At 45.5% G+C, this 14,020-nt stretch overlaps 1 protein-coding gene across 3 annotated transcripts in view; it reads right to left on the reverse strand.

The window, feature by feature from the left end:
* SPTBN1 (spectrin beta, non-erythrocytic 1) overlaps nt 1–14,020 on the reverse strand; it is a 244,532-nt gene that overhangs the window by 21,486 nt on the left and 209,026 nt on the right. For all 3 annotated transcript variants that reach the window (XM_077925439.1, XM_077925438.1, XM_028725090.2), the window contains 5 exons: nt 9,211–9,341; nt 5,709–5,913; nt 3,908–4,282; nt 1,603–1,847; nt 664–802 (listed from right to left, as the gene is read on the reverse strand). In XM_077925439.1, coding sequence (XP_077781565.1) covers nt 664–802; nt 1,603–1,847; nt 3,908–4,282; nt 5,709–5,913; nt 9,211–9,341 — 1,095 coding nt within the window. The remainder of the gene's footprint in view (nt 1–663; nt 803–1,602; nt 1,848–3,907; nt 4,283–5,708; nt 5,914–9,210; nt 9,342–14,020) is intronic.

Raw genomic sequence — 14,020 nt, forward strand, 5'->3', positions numbered from 1 at the left:
GCATCTGGCATCTGGGATCATGTTAGGAAAAACAGGCTCTGTGTTTCACATCCAGACTTAAGCAAGAAGTCACTGGTGGACAGTGTCCATTGGGTCTGGCAGGGGAGGGGGCTTGTTGGGAAGAAGGGGGGAAACAACATGAGCCCTGGTTTGGGATGATGTGACGATAGACTCTGTTTTGTTTTGTCTGTGGAGGGGAGGAGCACTATGAGAACGCTTCAGTAGCGTGTATGAGCAGAGCTGGCGTGTAAATTGATTAGATTAGATAGCATGGGACAGAACGACAGAGATCAAAATGATAGGATTAATTAGAATAAAACAGTATAGGTATGACATATTAGATAGGACAGGACACAGTAGATTAGCTAGGATAGAGTAATAAAAAGGGATTGATTATATTAGGAAGTCAGGATACAGATTAGAATGATGGGATAGGATAAATTAGATCAACAAAATAGGATACATTAGATTGCCAGGACAGATATCGAGTCCATTAAGTAGGGTCCAGAGAAGGGAATGCAAAGCACTTTGGTGAAGTCAAGATACATAACAAAAGCTAGATTCAATTAATATAGATGGTCCTTAGGTCTGAAACGGTGACCCTTATACATTGTTTTCTCAACCACCGCTCCTGCATAGTTGCAGAGAGCAAGCACACTGTACCTCTTCTGACGCATAGTGTTTCCTCGCCAGCAATGATTTGCCCAGCTCAATGCAAGTCGTAAAGCTGTCATTACGGGCATCTATTTCTGCTTTGATTCCCTGGTGATTGTTCATCAGCAGTTCTACGGAGGAAACATCCCTGAAACGAAACGGTGGTTCAGAAAGTCGCACGCTCGGTTTATTAAATGCTTTTGCAGCCCACCGCCAACAGAAACTGAAGCCTAGTTCTCATAGAGGCAGTAAGCCTGTGATCCTCAGTTGTGTAACCTCCACCCGTAGGTGGGGCTCTTAGCCATTTTACAGACAGGAAGACTGAGGTGGAGAGTTAGCAGCCAAGTGTGTCGCTGGCTGAGAACGGATCTGAACTTAAGCCTCCTGAGTCCAGTTCAATCCCAACATTATGCTTCAAGAATGCTAGGTAGGCCTCAACTGCAACAGCCACACGGACCCAGCTAGAGGCCTAGTGCTAAACATTTGGCTTGTTGTTCCACATTACCAGTGCCGGATTTATGTATAAGCTAAACATGCTATAGCTTAGGGCTCCACTCTCTTGGGGCCCCCAAAAAAATTAAAGGAAAAAACAACCCTGGATGTACATTTCCAAAACGTAAGATAAAAAACAAATAAAACAAAACCTACATACAGCAACAGTGTTTTGTGTTGTGTAACCTTCCTATGATGTAAGTAATGGGTCCCGCCTGCTAGCCTGCTCCCTAAAATATCACTGGTTTGCTCATTTCTATATATAGGGTGCCTACATTCTGCATGTGCAAATGGCTTTAGATACCTATTAGGTCAATAAGTTACCATATAGCATATATTTAACACAAAAAACAGTGGCAATTTGTTGTTGACAAAGGACAGCTGGAAATATAAAGGGCCCCATTACCTTCAGTAGCTTAGGGCCTCATCAAACCTAAATCCGGCCCTGCACATTACCTAGGCTTCTCTTGGGCTTCGATCTGACGAATGACATCCTCCATCCAAAGCATGAGATCTCGGACCATGCTGAAGAAGCGGAATTTGTCCCCGGTGTCTACCAGCCTGACCCTGCGCCCCTCGCAGGCATCGAGCAAGGTCTTCCACGCTTCCAGAACCTCATTTTCACGCCTTTGGATATCGTCAGCCTTGTCTCCAGCGTAAGCAGACTGGAGGCGGGCAGCATCTTCTTGCAGTTGCCTTACCTGGCGAGGGAAGAAAGAGAAAGCCCATCAGCCAACACGATTGTTGGAAGGCCTGCCATGGAATTATAGCCAGGGCTTCACCTAGGCTGCAAAACCTGGGAGATGAGCAATGTTGCAGAATGTGGCAGCGGGTACAGAATTAATAATAATAATAATAATAATAATAATAATAATAATAATAATAATAATTTATACCCCGCCCTCCCCAGCCAAGGCCGGGCTCAGGGCGGCTAACAAGCAATAATAAAAACAAGTTGAATGAATACAACTTAAAAACAAGATTAGAATACAACATTAAAATATTGAAACATTAAAATGCAGCCTCATCACAGGAGGAGAAAGGAAAAAGGGAAAAGAAAGAGGGGGAGGGAATCAAATTGGCTCCAAGCCAAAGACCAGGCGGAACAACTCTGTCTTACAGGCCCTGCGAAAAGAAATCAGATCCCGCAGGGCCCTGGTCTCATGAGGCAGAGCGTTCCACCAGGCCGGAGCCAGAGTTGAAAAGGCCCTGGCTCTGGTTGAAGCCAATCTAACTTCCTTGGGGCCCGGGACCACTAGGGTGTTGCTATTTATGGATCTTGAGGCTTGAGGCTCTCCGTGGGGCATGCTGGGAGATATGACCACCTTGGCTTCTTATTTCAAAACAAGAACCAACCGCCAAGTTCCTATCCCTTATGACTGTGAAGATAAGTGTCAGGGAACTGCCATCAGCTCAGAGGCAAGAGGTGGAAGGGCAGTTGGGTTACAGGGAGCCTCCAAAGATTGTGCGAAGCAGCACTTCCTCTGCAGAGGAGGAAAGCCACACCTCCAGTGGGGAAGGGGTGCAGGGCTCGGAGGATGCAAGGGAGATCCAGAGCACCGAGCATGGATAAAGCGGGGGGGAGGCAGGTCCCCCTCTGCCCACGCCCTCTCTGCGCCGTCGGTTTATGTGCAGAGAAGGGAGGCGTAGGATGGGGGTCAAAAGACTACTCTGCTGGGGAAAGTTTAAGGACCGCCCACTCCCAGATCCTGCTAGTGACTGAGTAAGACATGGAATTGAGACCTCCTGCACTGTGAATGCTTTTGCACCGATAATAAAGCCTTTGAAAAGACCAGTGGGGGTCTTGCCTGTCCGCCCTTGAGCAACCACGCCGGCAGACATAACAATAAGCTTTAAGACATATGGGCAACCAAGACCAGCCCAAGTCATTTTACTGCCTGAGGCAAAGGACAAGATGGCACTCGCCTGATTCCACGTACGGAACCCAATCAGATTGACCGATGAATCTTACTTGAACATGGGAACAGAGGGCAACAGACCAGCTTAGGTGGCACAGGGAAGGCTGTGTGGCACACAAACACAGCTGTGCCCTCCGACACTTTACCACCCAACCCCCAGCATTTGCCACCTGAGGCACTGTCTCATTCTGCCTAACAGAAGGAACAGCCGAGTTCCACAAGGGAAGCATTGAGTCTATGAAGGAGGAAGCTTGCAATGTGCTACCCCCTTAGCTAATTGTAAGAAGGCAGGTAGGTAAAGTAAAGGTAAAGGGACCCCTGACCATTAGGTCCAGCTGTGGGGTTGCGGCACTCATCTCGCTTTATTGGCCGAGGGAGCCGGCGTACAGCTTCCGGGTCATGTGGCCAGCATGAATAAGCCGCTTCTGGCGAACCAGAGCAGCGCACAGAAACGCTGTTTACCTTCCCGCCAGAGTGGTATCTATTTATCTACTTGCACTTTGACATGCTTTCGAACTGCTAGGTGGGCAGGAGCAGGGACCGAGCAACGGGAGCTCACCCCGCCGCAGGGATTCAAACTGCCGACCTTCTGATCGGCAAGTCCTAGGCTCTGTGGTTTAACCCACAGCGCCACCCGCATCCCTTGGCAGGTAGGTAGAAGTTGCTAAAAGTAGATTGAGGTTGGTGGGCAGCCATGGGGGATCACCCTAGAAGACCAGAAAACAAAGGATTGCTGCTGGCAGCCCATATCAATGCACAATCTTCTTTCTTGACCACCTGAAACCACGTAGATCCCTGCATTAAGGGCGCTGTGCTAAAAAATACTGTCTCAGCATGCACACCTGTGTCCCTAAGGCCTGAATGTCGTGTTCGAACGTTGTATGCATCCTCTGCAAGGTTTCCACCGTGTTCTGGTCCCTCCCAAGCTCCTCAGGCAGCTTCTTGTGTTTGTCCTGTATCCGCCCAAAGATCTCCTTGGCATCGTGGTAAAATTTGTGCAGTTCATAAGAGGCGGCGAGGATCTGCGTTCTTGTGTCGATGAGTTCCAGGAGGTCAGCCCAGGCCTCGTTGAGACCGTCCTTCCACTCGGCGATGGTGGCGGCATCAGAATGTCCGGAGTTGATGAGCTCATCGGCCATGTGGTTGACGGTGTCCACGCGCTCCTGCCCAATGTTGCCGGTGTCCCGGGCAAATTCGCGGAATCGCTCTTGCAACATCTGGAAAGAGAGAGGCCGTTAAGGAAACGGGCTCCAAATCAAGTGGAAGGCCACTTTCCAGCTTGCTTGGGTAACAATACATTACAGCATCAGTGATGTTCGAAAAGAGACTGACATCAGCAACATGAGACTGTACCAGAAGCTGAAGAGGAGTCACATATGTGGAATATATGCTTGTTAGTAATAATAATAATAATAATCATAATAAATTTTATTTATACCCTGTCCTCCCCAGCCAAGACCAGGCTCAGGGTGGCTAACACCAAATATAAAAACAATTGATTGAAATACAGCTTAAAAAACAAGATTAAAATACAACATTAAAACATTAAAATGCAGCCTCATTTCAGTGGAAACTCAATCAAAAAATATTTTGGGGATAAAAACGTCAAGTCTTCACCAAGGCTAACTATCCAGACTGGTCCTACATGGGCCAGAAAAAAGCCAGGGAAGTCCCCAAATAGGAGTTCCAACACAGAAGGAGAAAGGAAAAAAGAAAGAAAGAGGGGGAGGGAATCAAATTGATTCCAAGCCAAAGGCCAGGCGGAACAACTCTGTCTTACAGGCCCTGCAAAAAGAAATCAGATCCTGCAGGGCCCTGGTCTCATGAGACAGAGCGTTCCACCAGGCCGGAGCCAGTGTTGAAAAGGCCCTGGCTCTGGTTGAGGCTAATCTGACTTCCTTAGGGCCCGGGACCTCTAGGGTGTTGCTATTTATGGACCTTAAGGTCCACCGTGGGGTCCTGTAGGTACGAGGGTCCTAGGCCGTGTATCTATACATATGTATGTGCATGCGTCTATGTGCATGATGTACACCTGTTTACCTGAATGAGCATCTCCACCCCCATTGTCCAGCCCAGACACTGAGGTCCAGCTCTGAGGGCCACCTGGCAGTTCCTTCACTGTGAGAAGTTAAGTTACAGGGAGCCTGGCAAAAGGCTTTCTTGGTAGATGCACCTGCCTGGTGGAATGCCCTCCCATCAGATGTCACAGAGCTAAACAATGATATGACTTTTCATAGACACCTGAAGGCAGCCCTGTATTGGAAAGCTTTCAATATCTGATGTTTTGTTGTGTTCCTGTGGTAGGTTAGGTTGAATGTCAGTGAGTGGCCAAAGATCAGTTGTGGACCTTCATGGCTAAATGGGGATTTGAACCTTGAACTTCCAAGTCCAAGTCCAACACTGTAACCACAACAGCTCTTGTGTGTGTGTGTGTGTGTGTGTGTGTGTGTGTCTGTGTGTGTGTGTAAAACAGTGTGGAATACAAGTTTTGGTTTCCATTTCTTGTTCTGTGGCCAACTGGCCTTTCCAACCATGGATGTTACCTGTAGACTGCCTTGCCTACTAACGAAATACAGGAAAAAACGAAACAACTGCAAATTGTGGAAAGCTGAAAAAATGGGAAGAGGCATCTGATCATCTTACTGTCACATGTTCGTAATCCTGTCCCAGCTCGTGGGATCCGGCCACCACTTCCCTTTCGGCAATCCACTGCTCCAAGTCATCCACTTCGCGGTTCAACTGGAACAGCCTGTGTCTCTCGTCGAGCTTGCCTCTCCTCTCCTCAGCCAGGTCTTTCAGGCCTGCGTACAGCTTGTCTACTTTGGACTGCCGCATGCTAATGCGCTCACTGAGGGGAAGACAAGGGAATGGGTGAGAAGAGAGTCAAATCCATCCACTTAAAAAAAATAAATTCACATGCAATTTTATTTGGAGGCACAGTTCCTCTTTCTACTACAAAAGTGCCGTGGACACTAGGAACAAAATTAGGGTTGCCATGTTCAAACAGTGAAAATCTGGACAGAAAACTTGTTGAGCTTTTACTGCCCAAAGTTGTTGAGCTACTTTGGCAAATTCGCAAAAAAGAGAGAGGAAGTTTTCGAGCTATTTTTGAGGGAAATCACCAATACGAGTTTCCATACGTCCAGATTTTCCCCGACATTTTAGCGCCTTCCGCTCAGATACTACTTCCGACGGCAGTATTCTGGTTACATCTGGGAAATTCCAGATGTAGGGCAACCCAACACAAAATGGCCACTGCTAGGATGTGGCATAATACAAAATGGCTGCCGCACTGTAAAGAATAGAAAATGGTACAGGCATGGCACCCCAGCCACTGCCATACACAGACAGAAGCTCTTTGCCCCTCTCATCTGCTCAGAATGGATGGGAGGGTAAATGCACAATTTGGGCAATGAGTGAAATGTACAAGGAAGGAGAGGCTGAGCCAGTGCAAATAGGAACTGAGCAGGAAGAATGGAGAGTCTCTCATGCCCTGTGGATATTTTGAGGGGATATTTGAGGGGCCGACCTTTCATAGGTGCCATTGGTGGTACTGGCAGGTACCTTGGAGGGGCCACACTGGTGACTCCAGGGAGATGCAATCTGTGTCTGTCTAACTGCTGAATGACTAAATTTATTGTTTATTTGCTTTAGATATAAATGGGATCACTCATTTGGCTCACTGATTTCAGGTATATGATCCTAAGCAAGTGCTGATTACATGGGTTGTCAGCACAGATATATGGTGAAATTGCTTACAAATTGAATTTTTCTTATTTTAGTGGTGTGTTTACTTACCAGTTAAAAAAACAGAGTTTTCTCATGCAGGCACATTTAAGCTATATTCTCAAAGAAGCATGCAAACTGTATTTCTTAATTCCTAGAGTCCTAACCCTTCCTGCTTTTTAGTGGTTTTACTAAAAGACAGGTGGATTGGGGGGTGGGGTTTACTAAAAACATTTCGATTTATTATTATTTTTACGTTGTAACAGTAACAGAAGAGCATGAGCCGCATTGTTAGGCTTTTTCTGTTCGTCAAATTGTTTGGGATGATTTGGATTTTTAGTGGCATGGTTATAATAGGTATTTTTCTGCATGTGCTCACACATTTCACATCCTGTTGATTCCCCCAAAGCCAAACAGACATCCAGAATTAGTTGTAAATAATAATTATCACACCTTATTGGACTTGGCTCTTGCACCCGAGATGGGGATCTTCAGGCCTGGGGGCCAAATGTGGTCCCTTGTCTCTCTATCTGGCCCTTGGGACTCTTACCAGTCCATGCCCCCCACACTGCAAGCCACAGCCCTTTCCTAGCCCTGCTCTGCAGCAGCCTTAACTCCTTTTGCCTAGCTGGAATATGTCCTTCATCTTAGACAATGCTTCTTGCTTGCCTGTATGGAGAAATGTTTGTGCGGAAAAAGCGCTGCCTTTTGCATGGCCGGAATATAGCCTACTGCACGAGCCTACGAGTAAAATCCATTGCTATGCCCATTTTTCCTTCTGGCCCTACCCATGCGGCCCCTGAGATATTGCTTATGATATAATGTGGCCCTCATTCTGCAAAAGGTCCCCCTGCCCTGCCTTCCACCTTTCCAGTTATTGATGCAATCTGCCAGTACTGCATGCTGTCATATTTGGGAAGCTGGCGGCTCAGTAAATTTGTTGCGGGGGTGAAATCTGGCCTGTGGGAAACATCAGCCTATTGCCCCCGATCTAGCTCATCGATTGTAGTGGAGCTAGGACGCCAGAACAAAGTTCACAAAATCTGACAGTTTCCAGTTTTGTTTGTTTTAAAAAGACAAGCCTGGGAGATGTGCCCTAAGATACTTTCCAGACCTGACAGCCCGATTCTACGACTTTTTCCCATGACCCAGAGGAAAAGGCTCAGATGTCCAGGATTTCCGCCAGCAATGAATGCTATTGATAAACAGATCATCCACATCACTGGAAAGGCTTCTTCCGCAGCCTGAGTGTGTTTAAATTTCCAAAGGAAATGCAATGCAATTTTGATCGATGCATCGCTTATTTCCTGTCCAGTGAACGACAATTTAGGAGCACATGCAAGTTGGCAGATCGTTTCTGGATCCGTGCAGAACAGGACAGAGGAGAAACTAACCCTCTCCATGAACTCTTTTCCTCCCAGTTTTCTCTGCCCAGTTTATGCTGAATTCCAGCATCAGCTGTCAAATATATGTACTCATGAATTATTTACCATTTCCTTTGTCAGACTGAATTTGGGTTTTTTCCCCCATTTGGCGCTCCCTGCCTCCAGTTTCCTTTTTCAGGGGACAATCGTCTCTGATTTATATAGCTGTTCATGTTAAACTTCTGATTACCTTTGTCTATTTGATATAAACGCCTCCATCTTACCCTTCTTTGGAACCTCCCTGCAGGTCAGTGGACAGCGTGCAAGCGATACTCTGAATTCTACCTTCGTTCCTTTTCTCTTTTTAATAACTAAATATGCATTTCTTTATTCTTATTATTGGAATTTGTAAGCCACCTGAAAGGATTCATTGGAGGCTAAAAGGGGTATTAAACATAAAAAGCATCTAAAAATATAAAAACACTCTTTGGGCATCATTTATTTGCAGACAGGATAGGGAATGTTAAATATTTATTTGTGTGGTATGTTCCTATTGGCAGCTGTGTTGCTCAGGTTCAATATGATTTCTCCCGGTAGTCTGACAGAAGCCTGGCACTACTGGATAACTGATCAGCTTAACGGTTTAAACTAAACACAGTTCCCCATGATGTCCAAACTTGAGGAACTGGTTTGTTTAAACTATGGTTACTGAGAGCATACCTTAGCTCTAGATCCAAACTTGTTCTGAAACCATAGCATAAGCAAACCATGGTTTCCTGAAAACAAATGTCATGGGAAACTGGGGTTAGTTTAAAAGTAGAAGCTTTCAGTTCTCCTCTGGTGTGCAAAAGCAGCATTATTTACATAGTGGGGCACCATTGTTCCTAGTTATGTGTTTACTGGACCATAGTCTAAGCTCACCATTTGTTTGTTGGTTAGCCAGGATGGGGAGTGCAGAAAGGAAACTACGCTTGATGGACTTAAATCCAGCATGGCAGTTCTTAAAAATTCCTTGGGGAAACGGCAAACTACAAATATAAAACAGCAAGAGTCACCTCTCTGGATGATTGTCTGCCACCAAAGTCCTGCTGGTCTTGGATAGCTGGTGCACGGTCTCAGCATAATCTTCTACGGCCTGCTCCAAAATCTGGTGCTTCTTCAACATGGAAACTGCACTTTGTTCATCCTAAAGTGGCGAGAGAGAATGTCATTTTCTTTGCATGACACCATGGTGGAGGGAGTCATCTTGGTGTACATAAATAGGGAGGGTTTCACCTAACAAACCCTGTCAGGAGAAGCTTCTGCTTGCACAATGGGGCTTCTCCCCCTTCTTCCCCGTGCACCCCCCAAATCGGTTCGGTTGTGTGTGTCAGAGAACCACCAGAACAGGGACTGAGGGGAGGGGGAAATTGTTCTGCCTGGCAAGCTGAAATGCTTGCACAGACGTCGTTTCTAATACAGTGGTGCCTCGCAAGATGAAAATAATCCGTTCCGCGAGTCTCTTCGTCTAGCGGTTTTTTCATCTTGCGAAGCAACCCTATTAGCGGATTAGCGCTATTAGCGGTTTAGCGGCTATTAAAGGCTTAGCGGCTAAAAGGCTATTAGCGGCTTAGCGGTTTAGAAAAAGGGGGGGAAAGCGGAAAAAAATCGCAAGACTCGCAAGACGCTTTCGTCTTGCGAAGCAAGCCCATAGGGAAATTTGTCTTGCGAAGCAACTCAAAAACGGAAAACCCTTTCGTCTAGCGGGTTTTTCGTCCTGTGAGGCATTCGTCTTGCAGGGCACCACTGTAGCCTGAAACCACATTCCACCCACAATGCATATTATAATGTATATTTTAAACTATTTTTACTTATACTTGGGATTTTTTGGGGGGTCAACTTTTTAAAAACTTCTGTCTTTTATTGGTAATTTTAAGGCACCGATAATTTTAATGAGACAAAGTTGCAGGAGGCGTCCACTAACATGCACAGACGCAGGGCTGCCCCTCCGTCGTGCTGCTGTCTGCTCCCAACTCAGTAATATCCAAAGGCAGACCCACACCAAGATAAGACGGGGCGGAAAGAGGGCTGAAGTGCACTAGGGTCCAGGAGCAGCTCGGGGGGGGGGGGCAGAGTATAATAATATAATATAAATTTATTATTTTGGTCACAGACCAGTTCCAGCTCACATACAATATCAGGGAAGTCATGGAACACGATAGGGATACATTTGAATTTGCAATTGGGTATAACAGGGACAATACAGATATAGCAGCAGTTAAAAATATGTAAGTTAAATCTTAATCACTAAAATATAACCTAAAATTGTCATTTAAGGCCTTAGTCAGTATGGTAGCACAGCTTGTTCCCTAGGTTTTATGGCAGTCGCACAGAATTTGGCCATCCTTCACGTGATCTCTGGATCCTTGTCCTCTACCAGGGATTTTAGACATTGAAGTTCGGACCCATTTGGAGATTTTTGTATAGCAGGGGTGATAAGTACCGAACGTATATCCCCGTAGAAACGACAGCGTAACAAGACATGAGAGACAAGTTTCTACCTCCATCAAGCCGCAGAGGCAGACTCGTTCTGCATATGGTTTACCCTTAAATCTGCCCCGCAATAAGGCAGATGGCAGCACATTGAATCTAGCAAGGGTAAATGACAGTCTGTATTTAGGTACAGTGGTACCTCTGGTTGCGAACGGGATCCGTTCCGGAGCCCCGTTTGCAACCTGAAAGGAACGCAACCCGTGCATGCGCGGGTCGCAATTCGCCACTTCTGCGCATGTGCGAGTGGTGAAACCCGGAGGTAACCCTTTCCAGTACTTCCAGGTCGCTGCAGGATGCAACCTGAAAAAACGTATCATGAAGCAAACGTAACAAGAGGTATATTTGTAATTTTGACAGATAAATGGCTCCCATTCTCTTTTATTGAAAGGTGTTTATTCATCTCACTCATGCGACATTGCAGTTCCACATCCCAGATTGGAGGGGGGCAGAGTGAAGATGCAAGAAGAGCCTCCAGGCATTAGTGCCACTTACTGGGAGAGGCAGTGGCGAGGTCAGGGTGGCACAGATGCACCAGCAGAGCCAATCTGGCACTCTTAACTGGTATCTCTTTGCAGTCCTGACCATGCCTCTGCCAAGCTCCTCCCACCTTCTGGTAAACAGGAGCGATGCTGCCACCAGGAGGCTATTGCAATGCAGCGCAACTTCACTGGGCAAGCCACTCCTGTTTGAGCGGCACTCTGGGATTGACAGGTGGCATATGTGCCAAAAGGCTGGGCCACCTACTGACTGCCATAAATTACTTAAGGAGGTAAGAACATGAGAAGAGTTCTGCTGTACCAGGCCAAAGGCTCTATTTAACATCCTCAGCATCCTGATCTTTTCAACGCAGGGGTTTCAAATCAGGCTAGAAGCCCCCTTTCCTGACTTTAGGAAGTTTGAAAAAGAGGGGCATCTATCCAAATGAAAAGGCTGAAAGCTCCAGAAAAGATACAAGCCACTGGAAAAAAGGCAAACACAAGGAAATGGATCCAGGCCAAAAGACAGGTTGTGAACTGGCTGGCTAAGATTTATAAAACAGAATCAGATAAGTGTTGGAATGTTCCTCCACATGTGGTGGACATGTAAAAAGGTATTGGGAAATGATTTATATGAATTAGGGGGAAATGTTGGAAACTACTTTCCCCCAAAAAGCCACAGTCCTTTTTGTTGGGGATAACTCAGACTGAAATTCCCAGGTGTCAGAAAAGGTTATTTATGTATGCAACTACCGTGGCCCATGTTTTTGTTAGCCCCAAAATGGAAAGTGTGTGAGGTCCCAACTAAAGAGGATCGACAACTTATGAATATGAGCAACTTGCAGATTCAACATATAGAATAAGAGAGCAAGAAGAACATACGTTTAAAGAAGATTGGAAAACATTTATTGAATATGTGGGAAATAATTGTATACAGTTGAAAATGCTGGCAGCATTAAGATAAATTCAACAGAGTAAATATTTTTTGATGGATGTAAAAGTGGAAAATTGATTTGAATGGTTCTAGTAAAATATGCAGGGATGTAGGATGTGTAAAATGAACCATGGAGAGAGGAGAAGGGAAGTCATTGGATATTTTAAAGTTTGTAAAATGTTTATTTGAAATTGTAAGATGGAAAATTTAATAAAAATTATTCTAAAAAAGGAAAGATAGGTTGTGAATTAGCTGATAGTGCCAGGTTAGGTCGCAATTATAATATGACCTATAACCAAGGCAAGTCAATGTGGACCAAGTAGAGGAGTCCAAATACAGTCGTACCTTAGAAGTCGAATGGAATCCATTCAAGTCCGTTCAACTTCCAAAACGTTTGGAAACCAAAGCGCGGCTTCTGATTGGCTGCAGGAAGCTGCTGCAGCCAATCGGAAGCCGCGGAAGCCCAGTCGGATGTTCAGGTTCCAAAGAACGTTCGCAAACTGGAACAATCACTTCCGGGTTTGTGGCGTTCGGGAGCCAAAAGTCCAAGTACCAAAGTGTTTGGTATCCAAGGTACGACTGTATAAACAAACCTGGGATATTTTGTTTGTTTGTTTGTTTGAAAAAAGTGTTCACAAATTAGGGCTAGAAAAAAGGGCCTTCTTGCTTTTGTTTGCTCCTAACAAAAACTTGAGAATCCACAACATATAAAGCATATAAGAGATGGGGCAGCGAAGGAAGAAGATGGGGCTTGATTTCTCTTAAGTGGTTCAATCATGTTCTAAAACCGACTTCAGCAAGTGCGCACTGAGAAGCATAAGAGTTTGGGGGAAGAAATTACAGGTATCTGCTGGCTCACTCCAGCTACCCTGTGCAGTTGCACTGTTTTGCTGTGGCTGTATTTTGTAAACTCACAGACCCTTGACATGTTCTGAGTGTGTCTGAGGAGCAGTTCTTGCTGCATATTTCTGTGTCATTAAACATAAATGAAGTCAGACTTTCCACAGAAAGGGGGGGGGGGGGACACACACAGAGAGAAATAGAAATGTAAAAAAATTGAACCTTTCAATCAAAGCAGCAAAAATAGAAACAGGCACTGACTACTGGAAGATGGATTCTGGGCTAAATGATGCTTAGAACTGCGCCAACGCATTAAACCTCTCCATCAGCCAAATGATTTATAGAACCTGGAAGTGATTTCTGTTGGGCAATAACTGTTACTCATTTATCTCGGTCTACCTCTGCAACTCTCTGAGGAGGATTTCATAAAAAGATATGGGACCCCAACTTGTGTTGGGCGGTAGAATAATAGAAATGTAGAGTTGGAAGGGACTCAAAGGGTCATCTAGTCCAACCTAATTCAATGCAGGAAACTTAGCTAAATCATCCATGACAGATGCCCGTCTAACCTCTGCTTACTAACCTCCAAGGGAGGAGAGTCCACAACTTCCCAGAGACCGCACATGTAAGTAAAATCACCTATAGTAGGGAACACCATCTAAAAAGCCTGTAAACACCCTCTAAACCTCTAGAAGCCTTTGAAAAACCCAGCAGCACTCGGTAGCCATTTTCCCTTCTCTTTTTGCACCGCTTTTGCAGTTTTTGAAATCGTATTCGAGCCGCTTTTGCCATTTTCGCCCCTTTTCGCCGTTTAAATCCAATTTATTTATTTATTTCCTAGTGCCACACAAAGGCTTGGTCGTGAGTGAGTCAAATGCGCCTTAAGTGGGGAGTTGCCTGCATATCCGTTGAGTTTTCCTGCACTAGGTTGCTGTACACTTGATGACTGAGGTAACTGAACCAACTCTACCCCAAGCTACTGTGTTTGAAATGGTATGTTGTGTTTGTGGTGTCAGATAACCCAATCAAACATGCAAGTATAGCTAAAGGAGCGTCTCCACCCCCATCACTCAGTTCGGAAGC

This window comes from Podarcis muralis, chromosome 3 (genome assembly GCF_964188315.1).
Source record: "Podarcis muralis chromosome 3, rPodMur119.hap1.1, whole genome shotgun sequence".
Classification (NCBI taxonomy): domain Eukaryota; kingdom Metazoa; phylum Chordata; class Lepidosauria; order Squamata; family Lacertidae; genus Podarcis; species Podarcis muralis.